Source organism: Atractosteus spatula, chromosome 16 (genome assembly GCF_055471065.1).
Source record: "Atractosteus spatula isolate fAtrSpa1 chromosome 16, fAtrSpa1.hap1, whole genome shotgun sequence".
Taxonomy (NCBI): Eukaryota; Metazoa; Chordata; class Actinopteri; order Semionotiformes; family Lepisosteidae; genus Atractosteus; species Atractosteus spatula.
The window spans coordinates 13,076,103-13,099,092 of record NC_142721.1 but is presented as its reverse complement, the minus strand read 5'-3'; the positions used below and the strand labels follow the sequence as shown (position 1 = coordinate 13,099,092).

At 37.9% G+C, this 22,990-nt stretch overlaps 1 protein-coding gene across 3 annotated transcripts in view; it reads left to right on the top strand.

Annotated features, from left to right (window-relative positions):
• The window catches only part of dgkza (diacylglycerol kinase, zeta a), a 178,616-nt gene that overhangs the window by 115,726 nt on the left and 39,900 nt on the right, over positions 1–22,990 (top strand). For all 3 annotated transcript variants that reach the window (XM_088935011.1, XM_088935010.1, XM_088935012.1), the window contains 12 exons: positions 711–824; positions 1,234–1,374; positions 4,062–4,140; positions 4,650–4,705; positions 4,828–4,890; positions 5,563–5,636; positions 6,012–6,123; positions 6,596–6,795; positions 10,668–10,768; positions 15,904–15,983; positions 16,678–16,722; positions 18,156–18,225. In XM_088935011.1, coding sequence (XP_088791137.1) covers positions 711–824; positions 1,234–1,374; positions 4,062–4,140; positions 4,650–4,705; positions 4,828–4,890; positions 5,563–5,636; positions 6,012–6,123; positions 6,596–6,795; positions 10,668–10,768; positions 15,904–15,983; positions 16,678–16,722; positions 18,156–18,225 — 1,135 coding nt within the window. The remainder of the gene's footprint in view (positions 1–710; positions 825–1,233; positions 1,375–4,061; positions 4,141–4,649; positions 4,706–4,827; positions 4,891–5,562; positions 5,637–6,011; positions 6,124–6,595; positions 6,796–10,667; positions 10,769–15,903; positions 15,984–16,677; positions 16,723–18,155; positions 18,226–22,990) is intronic.

Sequence of the window (22,990 nt, the reverse complement as noted above, 5' to 3'; positions counted from 1 at the left end):
CACTAGGGAGGGAGAAGTAGATTGTGAGAGGTTAAGAAAAAAGCTAATTTTGTCATTTGAATTAATAAAGCTTGTCTTTTCTGGGACAAGGAGATGATGCATTGTTAAAAAATTATCAGTATGAAACACTTAAGTGAATGTTGGGTATGAAGGTTGAGGTCTGACATATGATGACAATTTACATGCCAAGTAGATTTCAGAATTGCTCACAGGGATAGGAGGTAACTACCAATTGCTCTAAAGTAATTCATCCATCCAGTGTCCAAGTACTGACACTGAGTGCTGGCTTCATCCATGCTGATGCCATTAAAAGATCTGTTCAAGCACAGAATGAAAATGTTGTCTACAAACAGTGGCTTCTTCTGTATGGCATATTTCCCGACACGTTAATGTAGATTCTTTTCATTTATGAACAGGCAGAGCATGTTTGAGCAGAAATATTAGCAAATATCAGAAACAATGCAAAAAATACACCCATGAATACTGTAGTCATGTTTAAAATGGATTTATCTCACGGTGGGCCTGCATAAATAACCTTGGCTGAATAGGAACACTATTTTAAATTATTTTTTTTGTGGAAATATTAATCCTGGAGTTTATTTCAAGTTTTCTCTATGTATTTGTTCAATCCAGATTTTACAGAACTTGGAACAAAGTGAAAACAAAGTAAGGCCTTCTCACCTTTTTAATAGAGTGTGGCTAACTTGCAGGTTGGCTGGATTCTGTCTATCTTGGACCAGCTGCAGCTGAGCCCACAGCCAGCAGTAGCTGTTCTTCCTCTGGGCACTGGGAATGACCTGGCCAGGACTCTGAACTGGGGTGGGGTGAGTCCATCCGCCACTCTTTGTCTACTTTCTTTAATGTTTCTGGACTCGTTGGTGGCACAGCTCTGATGAGTTTTGGGATCCATCTCACCTACACATTGTCAGATTTTGCGTTGTGCTTTGGGTCACACACAAAAACCAGTTTAAGTTAGTGATTTTTGTCAGATGCATAGGTCAGACACTAAATTTATGAACTACAGCTCTCACCTTGCTTTTTCTTGTCTCACATTTAGGCATCATAGTGCCCCTTTGTAAAAAGTTCCTGAACTGTTTTAAATTAACACTAACTCTGTGATTAAAACATGTTTTACTGCTCAAAATACTCACTAATCAGCCTGTCTAACCAGTATGAGTAGAGCTCCTGACCTGCTGTCATGGTAATGTGCCTGCTGGTGTTCTGTGCTCATAGGGGTACACAGATGAGCCCGTTTCCAAGATCCTCTCTCATGTGGAAGATGGAAATATTGTCCAGCTTGATCGCTGGAACTTGATTGTGGAACCAAATTTACAAGCAAATCCAGAAGACAAAGATGAAGGAGCAACAGATAAGGTAAGCCGGCTTCCTTTAGATCTGGTCATCCCAGGAAACAGCTTGCCTTTGCCTACAGTATATCAAGACTCAAACATTGGCAAAGTAATGACCACCTCTTGCCATTCCCATATAGCATTCTACTTTAAAATGTTTGTTGCTGACAGTCAAACCCTAACCTCACCCACTTCCGCCTGCATACATATAAATGTGTACTGTAGCATACCCAAACCTGCATTTCCTTTCTCCTGATATCATTTAAGTGATTCAGTCCTGCAGCTCTCTGTGGCTCTTCATTTCTTCGGCTTGCTCAAAGGAAACTAAACCTGACTGCTTTCTCCGACTCGGCAAACTGAGCATGCCCCGGCACAATTTGGAAGTTGAATTTCTCCCCAGAGTTTGGCGCACCTGAGAGCTCCAATCTGCTACTCCCTCCTACCCGGCTTCACACTTCTCTCATCAATTTCTCGGTCTCTGAGACATGCACCCTTCACCCAGTCTACCCAGTGACCAATATTCTCTTTTTGAAATGTGCTGGCCTAGTAGTAATGGGGAGATCGTGGGTTTGAATCCCAGCTGGGACACGATTGTTGTACGCTTGTGCAAAACACTTCCACTGAATTGTTTTAGTGAAATACCCAGTATACGTGGGTACAAATGTAAGCTGCTTTGGAATCACTACAAATTTTCATTTGTTCAGTGATCTTATCCAATTTCTCAGACCAGGTTGCACTGAAAAACTGATTATTTCACAATGGTAGTTGTCACAATCTGTGGTAAATTTGATCAGCAAATATACTGTGTGAAATTAATTTTTATAGCTGCTGTGTTTAATGAATTGCTTAGAAGCTAGTATACAGTAACACTTAAATCCTTTGATGCTCATAAATGTTAGGTGGTAGACTTGCATAGTAATGTAGTGTAAAGTGTAGCTCCTGCAGTACTAACATGTAGTTAGTCTGTCATGAGCTATTCATCATGTATGGAAAATGTGTCGAATAGACATAATTTTTCCATAGTGGTTTGTTGTTGGTGTCACTGCTGAATCTCAAACTGAAAAAGAATCAATGAAGCATTCAATCTCATCTGACCGTTAATGCATTTTAATAGGTTTGTATCTGTTTAAACCAACAATCAAATCATTTTAAAGGAGGAATTTGGAAATACAGTAGCATGGAGAACAATTTTTAAAAAGAAAGTGGTGAGTGAACCACTGGTAACTTTGAGCTATATTAATATCACCGTCCTCCTTTTGGGCCTGTTAGTAAATTATTTGATCTTATAATATGTTTGTAATGGAAAGGAAGGATGATAGTGTTTTGCATTTAGCTCTAAATAGCCAAGCGAAGTTTCATGGGGCTGCAAACCGGCTGTGCTTAACCAAGAACTTTCTCAAGATTGAAGTCTGATTGAAATCAACGCCTAGCTGGGGCCATTTAATAATGCAGCTGCAGGAAATTGCTAAATATCTGGGATCGGTGATAAGGCTTATCTGTAGCTTGCAAGAAGGATGAGCTGGTTACGGGGCTTTCCCTAGTCAGGGAGAGCAGTCTGCCTCTGCTGCCTGCTGCATCATTACGGTAAGATTGCTGTAATGGTGACCTCGGTTCTCCTGGTTCTCCCCAGGCGTGAAGCCCAGGGTTGGGCCATCACTTGATCTGCCGAAGTCTAAAAGCATTGCCCTCCACCATTGTGCCATTGTGAATTTGGAATCCCCAGCGCTAAGGAGAGATCTCTTGACTGATGAGTTAGGAGGACAGAAGCAAAGGGCTAATGATGTTGGTGCAGAATGGACTCCTCTAACCCCACAGTTAATTGTGGGTTCCTGTGTTTTGATCAGAACCGCAGGAGATTGGGGGGGAAGGTGTGTGAGGAAAGGAAAAGAGAGCTTCGTGCAGCTGCACAGCATTTCATTAAATTCAGCGGATGCCACAGCACTAATTAGTCTCTTAAATGTCACTCGGGTACAGAGCTTGAAGATGCTTATTAGCGGTACTTCGTTCCTGTTGAATCACGGTGAAAACTTTGTAATGAAACTTAACCTGGGTCTAGAATGGACCACAAATTAATTAAGGTTTTCCTGTCACATTAAAACCAGTCATCTGCTTCTGCTCCTTGTGGGGGTGGTTACTTACAGTGCCAGGATCGAAATGCCGGAGTCCTGTCAAATTCCTCATTCTGACTGTTTCTTTAGCCACTTCTTGATATTTGAGGTGCGCAGTGAGGAGGACTGTATGGTAAAAATTAATGACTTGAAGCAGGCAAGCGAATGAAGGCATACTGTTTCCCAGTCAGATGGCAGAAGCAGGTTTTTCTGGGTGCTAGAGAATCATGGTCAGAGGGGTGATGGTAGCTTGTGAAAGCCAGTTAAGCTGCTTGTACAAAGCTGTTGCAATGAAGAATAATAATAAAAGATTTCATTGTTCTCGTGTCCAGAGTTTTTTTTTACCAGCTAAATACATAATCACAGCCAACCTGTAAAGTGAAGTTATTTGCATATGCATTATGTTCAAATATCCACCATGCTCAGAGAGGAGATTGTGACATTTTAATTAAAACACAGCTGATAAAGGATTGTAGTAGTTTAACCACATGTATTTACTGTATTTTTAAGCCTTTAAGACAAACTAGCTAGTAAAACCCACTGTTTCAAGAGATACTCTGGAACCATGCTAACTATGTTTTATATTTTATTTTTATGTTAATAGCTTCCCCTTGATGTCTTCAATAACTACTTCAGCCTTGGCTTTGATGCACATGTAACTCTGGAGTTTCATGAATCTCGAGGTTTGTTGTGAAATGTTTCCTCAAAACCTGTCCTGGAATATTTTAGAATTGCTTATTTTGTATTGTAAGTACCAGGGACTTAATTTATTGTGATCTGATAGCAAAAATGTACTTCCAAAATTGGAATTTAAGTCATTGCATGGTTTTAACACAACAATAGTTTCAAGGGTTGTTTTTATTTCAGAAATTTATTTTTTGTAATATTTTAATGTGCATCGTTTGACTTTAAAAATGTAAACATTTATAAAGGCCTTGTAATTTTGTTACACTGTGGGTCACATTTAGCCCTTGACTGGCAAAATCAGTTCTTGTCTGAAATGGATTCTGTTCTCTGATGAAAGATCTTATTTGATCAATCTTGTTTATAATCCCCCAGAAGCACTATGCGGGCTCTCTTCTATGAATCAGCAAGAGAGATCTTTTGTACTATACCGCATGTGTGACAGGATTATTGAAATATAAATCAAACTGGGTGACACCATCTAAAACAGTGTCTCTTGTCTTCTCAGAGGCCAATCCCGAGAGATTTAACAGCCGATTTAGAAACAAGATGTTTTATGCTGGGGTGAGTATAACCGTCTTCTGAAAGCACTGATGAGATAGCCATGATACCCAGAATAAAGCATTTCTTCTGTGTTCCACTATCAATAAATGCATGATTTCTCAGTTGCTTGGTTTTTTTTACAGACAGCCTTTTCAGACTTTTTAATGGGCAGCTCCAAAGATTTAGCAAAGCACATCAAAGTTGTGGTGAGTACTGCAGCATTTAATGACAGCCTGCTTTGCGCAACATGGAAAAGGTCTGATTCGGGCAATTTTAACTATTTTGAATGTGTCAGCTGATAACCGTGAGACTGAATGGAAGCTTGTGGAGGGTTTGGGGAATATTTAGAGTTAATCCCTTCCTCTGTCAGAAATGGGGAGAGCAGAGGTAACTGGTTGTAGTTTAAGAATACCAATGTTTATTTGTGTCCTGTGCCTCACAAAAGAGAACTCTGTACTGGTGAGTGACGCATTTAAACTTTGTCACTTTAATTTGAACATTGATCTGTCTGCCTGAGCAAAAGGAGAACATTCTCATTGTAAAATGTTGCTTTCTGAAGAGTTGTCGACAGCCTGACTTTGACAAAGAGGTCGAATGTATTCTGTAAAAGCAGACCAATTTTCACTTCTTGATTGGGCTTTACTCTTATTTGAAAACATTGCTATTTCTTTTATTAGGCCTTTTAGTTGTATTTTGTATTTTGTATTTTAGTTATACATTTCCTACAATACAATAATGTCTGTGCAGCTAAATAGACATCTTAGCCAGTTCTTGTAAATATTACATTCCATTACCAAATTAAAGCTGAGATGCATCGTCTTTACTAAATCAAGTGTTTAAGTGACTTCTCTCCTTTTCTTTGATTTCTGTTTTGTTAGTGTGATGGTACTGATCTCACATCAAAGATTCAGGATCTAAAGCTGCAATGTATAGTGTTCCTTAACATTCCCAGGTAACGAGTTTCAAAATTGCTTTGTTATAAATGAGTTGTAGTAGTCTCTGTAATAGTCAAGCTAGTAATAATGTATAATTTAGCAAATGTACTATCACATCTTGTTAATTTTCTGTTGCCACCTACAGTATTAATCCATTTTTAGTAACACAAGCTGGGCCTAGACCGTTAACAATAACCCTTTTAAAGTTAAATTTTCAAAATGATATTTGAGGACAAGTTCAGCTTGGAGGAATTCATTGACATATACAATATTTTCATAAATCACTTAATTTTTTTACAAGAAATCTCACTCTGTAGTGACCGATCAAAAACTGTGAAGAGTTCTTATGCTTTTCACAACTCACTCGGGCTTTCTTTCCCTTTCTGCATCAGGTACTGTGCAGGCACGATGCCCTGGGGTAACCCCAGCGAACACCACGATTTTGAACCCCAGCGCCATGACGACGGCTGCATCGAGGTCATCGGCTTCACCATGACATCCCTGGTATGGACGTGACTGCGGCCTACACCTTTTTGTCATGGTCTGGCCTCTTTGTTTAGTGTGTCTTCAGTCTAATTTTGCTGGATTATATAGAATTTATTCTGTTTAAATTTTTCATTTTAGTTTTTCTTTACATGTATGCTCGGTTCATAAATACATTATTTAGTGCCTTTTTCCTATAGACATCTGTTTTTAAGCAGCAGATGGAGATCTAACTGACGAACCATAGCATTCCATTATGTTTGTTACCCGAATGCCAAAAAAGTTCACAAGGCAGACCTCCCCGTGGATGATAGTGATGCTCTGCCTTGTAGATGTTTGAAATAAGAAAGTAGTAATGTAAAGGAATGACACACAGGTGCTGCAGACAGAATATTTTGCCTCTCCTGTAAACTGGTTATTTATCCTGTCTGAGAAAACAATGAATCACTCAGCTAGTATTTTCTTTCTTTGTGCTGGCTACTGGCATTTCCAGGCAGCTTTACAGGTGGGAGGTCACGGGGAGAGACTGAACCAGTGTCGAGAGGTGACCCTGACCACCTACAAGTCCATCCCCATGCAGGTGGATGGGGAGCCCTGCAAACTGGCCCCTTCTATCATCAGGATCTCCCTGAGGAACCAGGCCAATATGGTGCAGAAGACCAAGCGTAGGACCTCCATCCCCCTGCTGAATGAGTGAGTGTGGCCGACCACTGTTCTTAAAGCAAATGCTAAAGATAGCATAGTTAACGTTAAAGAAAACGTATTATCATCCGTGCGAGGCAGAAATTTCCCTGGCTGGGTGCGATTTGAGGAAAAGCTTCCCATCTTCTGCCGTTATCTCAATTTTCTGTCTCAACCTGGGTGCCCTGATCTCACACTGGCTCTTGCACTGATGGTGTGAGGAGTGGGGAACTGGTTGAACCTCTGAACTGGGAAATGAAAAGTAAATTTCTAAAATTCAGAGTGGGCTGCCACCTGCCGTAGGAGTGAATGAGTTCTTTTCAATCATAACGTTAGCAAAGATGCTCAACTTATTGAAATTAGGCATGTCAAGATGAATAAAATGAAAACAATGATAGCATACCTTCAGTTTAGAACGCTACAATGTACAAGTAGCTGAAGAATGTACCAGACTATCATCGCAGAAGGAAATTAGTGACCGTTATAGGAAATTAATTAACTAGTAATTGGACCATGATCTGCCTTTCATGAGAGTTTTAATTCTTTTAATATTGTCTACTTGTCCAACGTAACCTTATGGGCCGGATGAGGGTAGTTATTTAAGTCAAGCTGAGACACTCCAGAATTAGCAGTGCGTGATAACTAGAGACCAGAACAGGTTTTTTCTCTTTAATAAGATGCTTTTCAAATGTTATCACTCTAATTGGATTGTATTTTTAAAAGAAGCATGTTTTTTTTGTCTAGATACAGTATACAGTACACTCAATTTTTTTTCCAATTAACACAAATGTCATTTTATAAGTTCCTCCCACCTATTTTTAACAGGTTGTGGGTTGAGTACTTGATGGTTTGGACACAGTAGGATTTAGTTAACTTGCCGAAGTATGAAGAAAGAGAAACAGATGTTGGAAGAAATGCAGTGGTTTATCCCTTTGCACTGTGCAAAATAATCCAGACAAGGTCACCGTAATACTTGAGGTCGTTTTTCTGCAGTGAATGCCCAGGCAAATCTGAAAAAGAATTATAGGAGCTGAATCTTGCACAACCAGGAGAAGAAACAGTAACTTACATTTAGTTCTGGTCAAGCCTGACCAATAAAAACAAAGAATTGAATGGCAGTGATTTATCTTTTGCTGCCAAATCTGAAACCTGAAAGCTGTGGCCCTCAGTTCTGCTCAGTGAAACACCAGATTGCCAGCTCCAGTGTTTCTAGTCTACTGTCTGCAAGTATTCTTTAGAAAATCCTGGCCTGAGGCTTGTGAATGGAGCTCATTTTTTCCCAGACTCAAAAGATGGACAATTGTTATGCCCTGGTTTGTGAGGCTAATATACAGTAAGATGTGCAAGATGCAGAATTATTTCTTGCAGTTCAAACTGCTGTATCTGAAAACAATTTGGGATTCTTTTCAGTGTTATTTTTTATATTTCTGTTCCCATTGTGCTTTTCTACTGATTTCAAACCTGATTGATTTTTTTTGGAAACCAGCTCTAAATGGCACAACGACTGAAGTTGTGAAAAAGAAGCTGTAAGTAGAGACAGTTTCTGTAATGCTGTTTTTCACATTTTACAGTAAGTGTCAGGAGACAGGCAGTCAGTCGTTTTTCTCTTTACTTTAGATGTCTCTTCATTCTCCTGCCATTAGAATTGTGATGGCTCTTTGGTTTGGAAGTACGGTAGGATGTGTGCTGTCTCATTTAGTCTACTGGTTTCAGTGTGTCTAGGAATGTAGTGTTTGAGTCCATCATTGACAAGAGCAGTTGATATGTTCTGTGAGGTAAGCATGACTGATTCATGAGTCTGATCTTTGTACCCTGAAAAAGCATACCAAACTGATGTCTAGGTCTCACAAGTCACCCTTTTGTGGAAGACCTGTCGCTTAAATGACAATGTCCCTCTAATAACTCTCACCACCATCTTTTTGCTCAAAAAAATCCTTTTTAAGAGTTAAAGCAGTTACCAGGAAGAATGTACTGTAGAAAACCTTCTAAATTGAACTTAATGGGGAACTGCAGTCCTAATTTCTCAGACTGGTTATTGCATTTCGGTTACAAAAAATTGTGAATTTTTGTGAAAGTACTACAGTATAAGCCATGTTTTTGCAAAACTCTGGTCTTGCCACAGGTTAGAATTGCAATCTGAAGCAGCCCTTCCTGCTCACTAGTCACTGTAATGACTAATGTAATGAGATCTATGAGTGAATAAGTACAGCTTGTGCAGAAGGCATTTCACTGCAGAAATGTTCCAACATTGTCTGCATGTAGAGTTAAAAAGTAAATAGTATTTGTTGGAAAAACCATCTTGAAGTCAAGAGCAGTATTTCTACTGGATCAGAAATGTACAGTATTCACAAGCCTGCTTGTTTACAGTGTAATAGGGTTGCTTAACATCGGACGTTTTGGTGTCGCTTTCTGAATTGCAAACAATGACAGCAATATGGCACTGCGCATACTTGGAAATTAAGCCTATTTTGTGATCTGAATTGGAGGTTTTACATGTTACCGTGTACATTTTACTTTAATTTTGGTTTGAAATGCGCTCATCAATGCCGATTTTCTAACCCCGAAATATAAAAATAGTGTTGCAGTTTGAGGAGCACGTGTTGGTGTCTTTTTCCCCAGTGAAGTATCTTTAATATTAATTTAAAGATAAAGTATACAAACAGTAAGACAATGTGTGCATGGTGGAAAATTAGCTATTTTTAGAAGACGGAGCATTTGTCCCCTCATTACAGCTATCTAGTTTATCTGCCCAATTATTTTTAAACCAGATATTTTTTTGCAAATTAAAATTTAATGCATGTGGAAAAAAATGTTTTCATTATCAAACCAAATTTTATTGGGGTGGGGTGGTGTCCTGTATGGTGTGTTTTTAAAATTCTAATCCAGAAAGAATGTTCACAAAATGGAACTTGACTTCGCTCAGAGTTTTATGCATATTTTTCTATTAGTATTGTAAAGGTAAATATACATCTTTTGCCACATATGGTTAATTCATCATTTTTTTTGTCTACTTTTTCAGCCAAATTGTTCCTTGTGGTGAATGCAAGGTTTTCAAAATAATCTAATTAAAAGTTAATCAGAAAAGGTCTAGCTATAGTTTGAGTGCTGGAAGGCAACTGTATTTTATGTTTATATACTGTACTGTATAAATTATTTAATAAAAACTTTATATTTTCCTGTTATCTGATCACAGAACAGATGGTGACATTTGGGAAGTGTAATAAAGAGAAGAGGAGATTTTATGGATTGTGGGTGCTATTTTAGTGAGAAGTACTGATATAAATTGTTCAAGCTTTTTAAGCTTTTTTTTCCCCCAGAACACCTACAGTGACTATATGCTTGAGTGTTTTTTAGAATAAATGACATGAAACAAGTGTCACCTAAATAATTAATTTTAATACAGAATGTCCACAGTTCCTTTAAAAAAGGCCTATTATCACTGCAAGAGCTTTCATTCTCAAGTCCAGTCAAGCCCAGTGGAGCCTCTGGCCGGAATATCAGATATTGAAACTGGACGGGTTTATCAGAACTGTGTGGCCACACTTCTAGAACTATGAAGCTGCCTTTTCACCGAAATTCCTTCTGCTAGAAAAAACTTGAATAAATACAATGCAGAAAAAGTGGATGAAACCGAGGCAGCTGCAGCAAGGGGTGTGTGGGGGTGGGGGGGGGAGGTACAATACCTCTGAGGTATTAAGGCCAGCAGCGTGAAGTACGAAGCATTGTAACGTTTCACGGTAAACAATGCTTCTTTCTGGGAATCGCTTCTGGAAGTGAACCGCTGTGGTCTTCGTACCACAGTTGGCTATCGGTACGCAGCCCCTGAGCCGCCTCTTCTTGCACACTTCATTACAAATAAACATCTGCCCGTCGTTTCCTTGCAGCCAGCAGCCCATCCCCGAGAGGTTACGGATCCGTGTGAATCGCATCAGCATGCATGACTATGAAGCCTTACATTACGATAAAGAAAAGCTGAAAGAGGCCTGTGAGTATTACTGTTGTGTGATTATCTTCTTCTAACATCTTTGGATCTGAGTTCGTCTGCTTTCCTTTTCCTATTAACTTGCTGTCATATCCTCTGGGGGAAACTTATCTGCACGTCCCTCTTGCTCTTATTTAATTTTTCGTAACTATATTGTCTGCGTAGCTCTGCGTCACATGGCATTTAAAAGTAAGGCTCCAGCAAATGATATAGACAGGGTTGCATTGCTCAGAATCTTCTGGTAAGAGCTTTACTTCTGCACTAGTTTCTTTTTTGTTTCACCTAAACTGTGGGAAGATTTAAACGTTTGCCCTGAGAATTTGTTTGCATAAATTAAAACTGCATCATCTTATAGAAAGAATCTCAATTACAGTACTGACACACCTGAAAATTGACAATTGAGCATCACAGAAAAATGTAATGACGTTTTTCATAAAATCACATTTATTGCTAATGTTTCCTGGCTTATTGGCACTTGTGCTTCCTGTTTGAAAGCACATTGAAAGGCCTGATGACACTTTATCACTTTCAGAGAATAAACCAGATTATCTGCATCAAAGAAAGATAGATGATAGATAAGACTTTATCGATCCCGAAGGGAAATTGATGGAAAAGATCTAAGTGTAATAAATTTTGTGCTTTACCCGTAAGTTGAAGCTGTTTGTGTTGGGCTGTAGTAGAGACACTCTGGACCTGCTGATGAATATGAAAATTGCCTGATCTCTGAGTTTCATCGCACTCTGTTTTGTCAGACTTGAGTTCATTTTTCAAACCTTAAAGAATATACTTTGAGCCTGTTCTTCAGAGGATATAATCATTTAATAGCTGCTTAATTTTGTATGCACAAGGCAGACCAGTTGATCTATGTGGTACTTAACGTGCACAGACATCTTTCAGTCTTCTGCCTTGGGAGGGGTTCTGGCTGAGACTGGGGGTGTGCTAAAATTGCTCAGTTTTGCAGCAGCTGTTCACTTAACCATTCAGGATGCTTTCGGGCATTACTGGCTAGACATCAAGGGAGCAGAAATGCATAATGACAGAACTGCTTAAAATTGTCACCGAAATGCCAAATCTTAAAGACTTTCCATCTGCATCCCAGGTTTTTTTTGTTTGGTTTGTTTTTTGATTGCTCTCATAGCTCAGTGAGGGACTTCAGCCAGTTTGGTTCAGTAAGCATCTCTTTAAAGTCAGCAGAGCCTCCCTCCTAAACTTTTCTTGGTTTGATGCTGTAGAACACCTAATCTACAATTGCGGATCAGACTGTTTTCATCCATTTTAGTCCCCAGTGCCTCCATCTTGACCATTGACGATACTTATTAATTGTTTGCAGTTGTGGTAGCAAGCTATTCTTTCTGTGAATACTATGTGATATAAAATCTTGGTGTGGGGTGAGAGGTAAGACTCCCTCAGCTACTTCAGTATATGGCAAAAACGTGCACTTTCTTCAAACACTGAAAGTAAGGAAGCAACAAATGGCAAATATTGGTAATTACAGTCATAAGTCCTGAAGAATTATTGGAGACAGCTCTTTAAAATCCAGACATTATTTCACCTGAAAGTAGTCCCGTACTCTGACATTCTAGTAAAAGTAACTGTTTACTCACGGACAGAGAAATCTTTCAGTGTTACGCTACAATGCTTTGTCAGGGACCATAAAGGCACAATGTGATGCTAATTTGTTAACTCTTGATGCCTTCTGGTAATCTTTGAGGCTGTTTTATGTACAGTAGATCATTTTTGAACAGTTCAGAAGCTGGGCAGATTTCAAGCAATGGAGAAAAAAGACGAAGCAGGAGTATGAAATCCAGGCAGAATACATGAACGTTTTTTTTAATCAACTGCTATCTAAAGTACAACATGCAAAAGAAATTGTCTGTTTCCAGTGAAGAGACTTGTAATCTTCCCATTTCTTCAGAAATACCAGCTGAACCTTCTTAGAGAACATACTGTGCTGTACAGTATGTTTCAGTAAAGCATGCTTACACCATTAGCAACTGTTAAAAAAAACAAAGGGAGATGAGTTTGCTCAATCAATCAAACTGTCCACATGCAACAAGGGCCCCTGATCGCTGATGCTTCAGGCTTTAAAGCCATGAAATGTTGATATTAAATATTTAATAAAACTTAAATTCATTGTACACCCATTGTATGCTGGATTAGGCTGTTGCTCGCTGACACTCTATATTGGACTAAGCAGTTTTAAAAAGTGTATGACTGGATAAAAATGTCGTGGTTAAAGGATTGGTGCAAAGCAATTTAAGACGATTCCAAGTAGTTCTACATGCTTGCAGTTCTTTGTGTTCAGTTAAAAGAGAGCTGCTAAATGGAAAGGGGGCATCTGTAGAAATGCAGAACATGTTTGTTTGTATTCTTTGTTTCCTATTATGTATATATTTGAAATAAAAATCCTCATAAGTTTTGCAGTTGTTGAAGCGGGATGTTTAATCTGAAGTAATTAAAAAAATATATAATGTACCATCATAACGGTTTATAAGCAATGGTGCAGCGATGACCTAAACACTAGATGTCAGCAGAAGCACAACTATGTAGTAAAGGGCTAGTTTTTGTTTTGCGTTTTTTAATCGAGTTGAATTAATTTATTTAGACTATCCCCATTTTTGCCAAACTTGTATTTTAATATAACTACACACTCATCCCCTTTTGATAACCAGCTTGTAGGATGTATGTACTGACAAATGCCCTTGAAAGCGCTTTGTATTGCTATATGGAATTTGTTCCTGAAATCATTCTAAATGAATTACAGAGACTTACTATTCCATATGAACAGAATCTTAAGTTTTACAACTTTGACATTATTTATATAGAAGCTCAAGATTCAACAAATAAGGGCATTGATTTGAATAATCCCACAATACATACAGTAAATGTTATTTAAATTGGGATTACAGTTCAGCAAGATTTGGAAAGAGTTTTGGGGGGGAAAAGCAAAGTGTTAAAGTTGATGTTATGCAAATGCTATTTCAAGAATGTGCTTAGCATCTTGTAACCTCCTTGTCGAACACCTTTTAATTTAATGAAAGCAAGACTATATTGCTTTTTTCCTAACTCTGCTATCTTATTGCTAACTTTAATTTCTTAATTCATTTTTTAAAATGTATATCTATTGTTTGGTTCTGCTTCTAGTGGCAGTGCTGCAGATATGATATTCCACTGATTGTTTGCTCTGCAGATCACAAGCCAGCAGGGGCTCTTGCAACTTGATAGTTTGTGTCAATGAAGTAAAAAAAAAACAAATTCCAGAGATATAAAAAACAATGCAAGTAAATTGAATCTGAGCATGGACCTACACCTGCTATTTGGGAGACCTGGAGTTCATGACTTCGCTGCAACACCTAAATACAGTACTTTCTGGTTGAAATCGATGGCTGTCTTTCGGCCCTGAATGAAGTGGTCCAGCAGTCTGCATTAAAATTTCGGTGTCCTTTGGATGCAAATCTGTTGTCATTTGCACTGGAGACAAGACTGTCCTGCTTATTTATTCTTTGGATTGAATGAGCTTTAAATAAAATTGAAGAACTGGATAAAATGCATTTAATGAGCACATTTAACATTATTAAAGGCTGGTCTTGGGTCAGAGCAGGTTCCTCAGAAATACTTTTCTACGGTGAGGAAGGCAGCACTAGAAGCCTGTTGTCTAGCCTGCTTGTAATATGGAGTATTCATGAGCTTCTAGAAAGGCCAGGTAACACTGATATTGAAAACCCAAAAAAAATGTTAACATGGTAAACTAAATAGAAATGGAGAGCTGCGTATTCACTTGTTGCCAAGCAACAGTGCCTTCTGCTTGTTTGTCTGTCATCGTTCAAGCCCAGCAAGACCAGTTACAGTTTCTGATTCAGGAACCCGACAAAAAAAAGACAAATCAAGGTTCCTATTCATTTTTTCAGAAAATTATACATCCGATTTCATGCGGCGGCTTCTTTTTGGTGAAAAGTGGAAAAGCAATATTAATTTCTTTAGTAGCCTGCTTAATAATACTGCTAAATAGCTTACTTTATTAGGGTATCGATTGCCAAAACGAACCCAGGAGAACCCTGTTAACGAGACCTTTTTCTTTTTCACTTTTCTGCCTTCACTTTGACATTGTCCTAGTTTTCTGGCACTTGCATAAAACAGTGGGAGAGAGTATTGTTTTCATAGGTTGGTGCGAACTGTTGCTGCCCATTGTGTCGTGTGATACTTTATATTTTAACAGAGAATAGTTCTTTATATTAATGCTAAGCTGGAATCTAGATCATCTGCAGCCTGCCAGACTCGGTATCATTTTGTTATTTTTGGCCCTGGTTACATTCTCCGAGATCAGTACAATAGCCCTCCGGAAGTAACTTTGAATGTAGATAATTCAGATTGATAAACCAACCATGAAGATTCTTGTTTAAAAATGTTAATATTGCAGTAATGTACAGTCAGAGTCATTTGTCATTTTCTTTTGCATTCTGTAACTAATTGTGCCCTTTTCACTTTTGCATTTTCCCAATAAACATTGTTCATCTAAATTCACTTTATTCAGTATTCTCATTAACATTTAGACTTTTAAAATTGAATTTAAGAATTGGTATGGATTTTTTGTAGAAGTCATTTGGATGTTTTAGCGAGTCAGATGTTTAGTCTTTCAGTGGAACATCGCGTATTTAATACCTTATAATTCTGAGGTACTACTTTTCTTTTATTGGACAAAATAAGATTGAAAGATTTACTATTAGTTCTTCCAATATTCTGGTCTTAATCAAATCTAGATTTAATCTACACATTGAAACGTTTTAATTTTGTTCAATTAATGTTTGATTTTTTTTTTAATATTCCAGAAACCCGTGTTATTTCTCTGGTGGGCCTCACAATTTAAATATATATATCATTGCATAATGGCAAAATTAAATTACTATGTAAATATGAATGATAAATTTGAGCTTGTCACATAGATTATTAATTACAAGCCTTTGCTCTAGGAAAATGAATTATTCACATTGCAAATGATCTGTTTATTTTTTGACAGTATTCTCAGCATGGGCATTAGAAAAGTAAAGAAGCAATAAAGGAGAAGAGGCAGTGCAGATTGCTTTATCTGAGGTGTAACTTGTTCTAATGGAATCCTATTTCCTTGTGCCTGTCTTCTGCAGCGATCCCATTGGGTCTCATTGTTGTCCCCGGCGACAGTGACCTGGAAACGTGTCGTTCTCACATTGAGAGGTTGCAAGAGGTAAGGAAAGTGAGCCCGTTGCTTGACTTAGGCGCCTTAGGCCTGCTGGTGTTCGCGTGTGTTTGTTTGTGTGTGATGGGGTGGGGTAGACATTCACTACTGCCAGTCCGGTGCCTTTTTAATGACCGCAGTTGCTGTCACCTCCCCATCAAACATGAATCGAGGGCTGGAGTGCTGCCACAAAGATCACATGTTTTTTTTCCCCTTCATTTCCTTTATTTATGCATTAAATAGTGCATGAAATCTGTGCGCAATTAAGGGGCACTGTCTGTATAACAGCAGTGCAGTGCACTGATTATTTTGCTCTTCAATAAAATCCCTGAACATGCTTTTGTGGAGTTTGAATACCTTTTGTTGTAATTGCAATAGGGAACTGCAATTGAACATTGCACAGTGCATCTTTCATCAGGAGGATGCTGGCATTAAAGTTTATGTGGTATATCTATCACGTTTAATGCATGATACAGAGCAGAGGTATGGCACAGCACTTGCATGGCATAAGCCTTTTAATACTTGAGAAAATAAGAAGAATACTAAGCAGATTTACTCTGCTCAAGGTCCGTAAGATTTCCTTTAGAGATTTTCCCCCCCCCCATCTTGCTACTTCCCTTTCCACTAATAACTGATCCATCTCGCACTGACAAACATTAAATTTGATATTCAGGTATTTTCATGACCTGGTGCTTTTTCACAGGATTTCATCTCCTTTCACCCATCTTTCCAGAAGCTGGTCCTACAGGTTTGTACACGTTACACAAGGATACCTTGTCACTGTGGGAACAAGCCTGGAAAAGAAATTCTCTTGGTAAATTAAGGGCACGATACGAAACAGCCTTATAAACATAAGCAGAAATTCAAAGCATTCTTTCAGGTAGCACTGGAGGTAATATTTAGTGAAAAGAACAGATGTTCCAAGTATTTGGGGTGGATTTCATTTGGCAGCGTTTTCTCTCACCCAGCAACCACGTTAGTAAGAAATACTCATTAACCATTTAGACAGCTATATTATGAATTGTTTCACGTTTCCCTTATGGCTACATTATTTCAGGAAATGTCTTCTGTAATAGAAAAAAGTTCCTCTTTTCCCAGTGAGGCCTGTCTAATAGTTTTGCTCTTCATGAATGTATACAGTCTGGGGAAGAGTACTTAATAATTGTGCATTTGATAATACCCATAACTGTTAAAAATAGCATTCTTTATCTGGTGTGCATCTGCTGCACATCCTTAGAAGTCCTAGTTAAACTAAGTGACCCTATTTTACTTAAATAAGAGATTTTCTCCTTGTTCCCTTTAAGTAGGCCTCAGCTCAGTGTGTGTGATATGGTCAGCATGAGCTTATTACATTGGTGAATTGCATGTTTCTTTAATTTTGCTAAATGACAGCAGCATGTTGCGGGATCTTTCTGACACTTCTGTGACTGCATGGTTGTGAATTTGAAAGGAGGTCTGTGTCTGTAATATAGCTGTTTTTGTATTCACATCTACATGCATTCCAAAATCTCAATTTACTGTAGCTGTCAGTGTATAGGGTTCATTTCATTTTAAATAGCCATTTTCCTTCCGTGTGACTGATTTTTTTTGTAACTGTATTCCTTTTTTTGTTACATTTGAGGAAGTACATTATTTTACATTTTAGACAGAAAATTATTTAGATTCATTTCTGTAAAAATATTTTTAAATCCAAGACAAAGCTGCAGTGCATTGCAGTGCACTTAATTTGCTCTTTTCTGTTAATATAAAGTGAGTTTTGCTTTTCAACTTCACTGTCTGGAACAGAATGTATGTGTGTTGGAGAGGAGTTTACAATCCAGCCAAATAAATTGAGTTGGAATGGCAAGGTTGACAAGAAATCAATTAACAACATAGTTTTTTATGTCCATCAAGGTGACTTCCATTGTGTGGGTTAGGAAACAGAGACCTAAAAAGCTTTGGGCCAAAGAAACATAATTTTATGTAAGCTCTCAAAAATGGCAAACCAAAACGTGAATCTGTCATATTGTTTAACTTCTGAACAAGATAAAAGGCTGACTTTTTTTGTAATAAAGCACTTCCTTGTATTACATGACCAGTAAGCTGGAGAAAATGGGGTTAAGTCCTAATCTCATTTCATATTGGTCAAAAGAGTAGGTTATAGCTGACCACAACTTTTTTTTTTGTTTCTGCATTTCACAGGAAGGTGATGGCACAAAATCAAAGACTCTGTCCTCCCAGAAGCTCTCCCCAAAGTGGTGTTTCTTGGACTGTAAGTTCTCCCTCTTTAGCATTTTCGCTCAAGTTAAAAGCAATCTTGTTTTAATTAAGCAGCTGCTGACGTAAAAAAGAGTGGTATGTGTTCTGTGTATTAAAGGCATACCAATTTCCCTTGCGCTGCACAACCATGGTGATCACATAGAGGGTCTTTGCAGGCAGGCTTGTGCCAATGTCAGGAGTTGAGTTAATGTGCAGAGGTTTGACACACATGGACATTCGCAAGGCTGATGAGGAACAAGACTGTACTAGAAAGGTGGTCAATACAGAGCATAAAACACTCAGAGGACGTGTACTGTAACAAACATAAGGTGAAACATGACCCTCAATATGCGACGTATAATCTGCCCTGTATGGGTTCAAGTGGACATTGTTTCACCATGAATGTGATGTATTGTACTGATAGCTGCAGAGGTTTTTCGTTTTTTGCATGGATTCTTCCATTTCTGGTCTTTATCTGACTGCCTGACTAAGATGCAATTGTGCTCACTGACAGAATATACCTCCTAATATAGACTACAGTTATTAGGACAGATTCAGGGTTATCACAAAAGTCTTCAAGAAATTTAGTGTTAGTGTGGGGAAAACTGCTTATACAGTATGTAACACAATTGCTACTTAACCAGGAAATATCCATGAAAGGCTAATACAAACCAACTGTTATTTAGACCCTAAGCTGGGCTGCTAAACAGCAGTGGGTTTATACTGTATATCTAAGCAATAAAAATTTAATTATACTGTATGTGCATATTGTCTTTCAAGGAAAGAATCTTTAACAAAGTGCTGTATGTTAAAAACATTTTTAATGCAAATAGAAAACATACACAAAATGGGATAATAAACAATAACAGTTAAATGGTTTCATACCTGATACATTTTTTAAACCCTAATGGATTTCCCCAGTGGGTTATATGGGTGTTAAATATTAACACAAAATATAAAATCCCAGAATCCAATATCAATCCACCAGCCAGTCACCAAACCAAACTATACAGATGAGAAATGCACCGCGAAAATGAAGTGAGAAAAACACCTATTCACTATTACTGTATGTTAAGGTTTCAGTTTATACATTCTTATCCTACCTATAGGCAGAAAAAGGGTTAATTTGACAAAGTCATGGATCAAAATATTCAGGGTTTTTTTGTATATGATTTTAATTAAACTAAGCCTTACTTTACCAGTTATATATTTTCATCCTATTTTTTTCAGTAACAGCACTGCCAGTTGTGTGACTTTAATCTGCTAATTTGGTTAAACAAGTGTAATTAAACCAGTCTCTTTCTGTTTTTTATTGAAATGTTTGATTAGTGAACTTTACACTGTAAGAAACATTGCAGTAATAGTGTGCATTGCATGGACATTGCCCTCATAAACCTGCAAATAAGTAATTGTTTCACTTTTTTTGCACACAGGATTACAGTCTTTTTTTTTAGAAAAATTTGAAATCTGTTATGAAGCTGAGATTGCATGGATGGGAGTGATGGACACTCTTTATCATATGCGATTTCTTTGATCTGTTTATTTCCATGTTCGTTTCCTGTTTGCTTCCTGTAGTTCAGATTCTGTTCCATCCAAGGCGTAACCAATGCTTGTTCCTGCATGCGTAAATTGATTATTTTCCAAAGATGCTCATTATAATCCAGGAATCCCCCAACTGCTGTTTGATTATGTGCCCTTTTCTGAGCCAAGTCTGAAAGCTCAGCTACACTCCTGTCATAGATACAGTTTTTAGGTTGGTTTTTTGTGTTAACGCTACCACCATGCACCGTTGATTATCAGACCGCCTTGTCTGATAGTTCAGCTTCTGGAGCAGCAACATTTCAGTCTCGTTCAAGCCCATGTGACACCTGGCAAGCAAGATGTCTTTCAGCATGAAATGTCAGGCCTGAAGGGATCGCATGAATATTGAAATGAGCGCTGTGCACAGTACGCATGGAATTTCATTAGATAAGATCTGCTTGATCCATCAGATGTTGTCTGTTACTGTACGAAGTGCAATTCTGTTAGTTTGCTTTTTAATTGATAAAGGTTTTTTTGCAAGGTTTTGACAGGACTTTGTAAAGGATGTGACAGTTTCTCTGACTCTTCTCACCCAGGTTAATTTTGTTTTCTTATTTGCAGATGTAAAATATACCTACTGTAACTGCATAGAGGAGATCAATTTTTAATGTCCAACAGTTATATTTTAAACTGAAGGATCAATTTTAACTGGAAGAGAGCAGTCCCTCAGGGTACTTTTAACCAGCTTTTAAGAGTTTGGAGTTTTCAGGAACTTGCTTGCGATTCTTTTAAATTGTTGGAGAGTTAACTTTAAAATCATCTTAAAAGAAGTGAGTTTAACAGACAGAAGTCAGTTTGAGTAGGAATGTCTTTTCAGTTTAGTCCTACCTTTCAGGTTACTTTTTATGTAAGAGTGGTATCCTCCTCAGTCTTGTTTGAATCTAAAAGAAATGAGAAACCGCAAACGATTCACTACTATAAGATGAATATGGAGAAAATTAGCTCCTTTTAGGTTTTGTTTCTGAAAAAATACGAGAGATTGTTTTAAACAAATTATTTTGGTATCTCTGTTTTTGGGGTGGGTTTATGATAACAAAAGGCACATTGTGGTACACACTGACTGCCAGCTCTTACTCTCTTTGCTGTAATTCTCTTCCACTGGGCAGGATAGAAATCATTTCTCTCAAAACGATAACTCATCAGCTTGAAGTTAATTAGCAGTAACATGACATGGGAACAATGTGTGGTTGACTGTACAGTAAATCTGCATATGATGACATCACCCTGCTGACTCCACAAGACTCCAGAACGTAAATCCTTTCCTAATGGAAAATGATTTAATTCCTGCTATTTATTTAAACAGAATCTAGCCTGACTGGGCAAGTTATAATCAATTACCTTTTGCAAGCACACATCAGCACTGTTTTCATATACTGTACACCCACTCCATGACTTACAGAAAAGTTCTGTTCCACAAGTCTTTATATAATCTGAGTTTTATGTGAGTCAGAAGCAACCCTCTCTTGGCAGTTGCATGAACACCTATAATTTAACATTAATGAGATAAATTACAACATTATGCTTAATTTAAAAAAAATGGTTTAAAAAAACTGAAGAATTAAACACGAAATTTCACGTGCACTTGAGAAACATGCAGAGAGAGAAAAGTGAGACTAGTGTGAAAGAGACCTGATGGATGGAGGTGGTGACTGTACTTCAGTTACTCTGTGCTGTTCACCAATGGGAGCAGCTTATTGCACAGCTTGCTATGCAATACCAACTTCCCAAAACTTGTAAACTTTACATGGGACCTATGGCAGGTGTTTTCCCAGTCGAATTTGTCCGTCAGGCTTTTTGTAATGGGAGGGAGTGTGTGCAAAACTGTGCATGCTGCACCCCTTCAATCATTCGAAAGTCTCTGAGGCTTGATCCGTTGGCTACCAACTTCATTTTTTGGCGGGAAGTCCTTGGATCACCAATTAATCATGAACTTTGGTGTTGGTTCACAGCCGGAACCCACCTCACTCCAGTTTAGTTCCATCGAATATTCCCTGATCCTTCCTTTCTAAGCCATAAATGTCACTCAGCCTTAGGATCTTACAATCACATTCTGGGAATTAAAATAATGCTCAGTTTTTTTAGCATGTCCCTTGATTTGTGACCAATATTATAATATTAGATTATTTTATATAATGGAATCTTTTTGGTGGTAATCCTACATTGGTGTTAGACTAGCCAGAATTAATTTTATTTTTATATTATGATATTCTTTACTTACTTGGTCACTCTGTTTCCTTTTTTGAGGCTGCTAATGTTGTCAGAGGTACTTCAAACCAGAGAGAGCAAGTATAAGGAGAAGATACTCAAACTGGGGTCAAATAATCAGTGGAGTGCCACTAGCATCTGTCCTTGGCCCCTTCCGTATTTTTATCAATGTTCTAGGATACAGTATATTTAATAAGTCAGTTTTGCAGATGATACCAAATTAGGATGACTAACACTGTAGAAACAGCAGATTAAACTCTGAAAGCTTTGGATAAAATTCAAGTAGGTAAGCATGCAGGTAAGAAGAACTATAAAATGGGAAACATTGACAGAAGGTTATACTCGACAAAAAGTTTGTGTTGAGAGGTTACACTTCTACTGTACATATTCTAGACAATATAGGGAAGCAATTAAATAGGAAAACAACTTTAGGATACATCATTAAAAAGCTTAAATTGAAATCAAAGGATGTTAAAATTGTGTTGTGCTAATATGCCGTTTATAGTTTTGGTCCCCACTTCATAGGAATGATGTTGATGTCCTGGAATCAGTTCAGAGAACAGCAACCAGATACACTCTTGGGGCTAAAGCAACTGAACCTTTATAGTCTTGAACAAGGAGGATTATGAGGGGACTTGATTCGAAATCCTTCTGGGCACTGACAGTCAAGCCAGTAAGCTTCTTCAAAATGAACAGTGAAACACACACCAGAGGACACAGATGACAACAGGAGGCACTTATTTACAAGATTATGGAACAAGATACCCTAGTTTCTTTCTAGAAACAGCTGTAAGAGGTTCTTGGATTAATAAGAAACTAACAAACTGGTTAAAATGGACTGAATAGCCTACCTTTCATTTGCACAGTTTGTGTTTTCTAAGCCACAATGAATAATTGAGGTTCTACTGCCAGATGTGCATAGATGTACTGTAGGTTGTATATTCATAGTTTTAAGATAGGATCAGCCAGATCCGCACAAAGGACGGTAACAT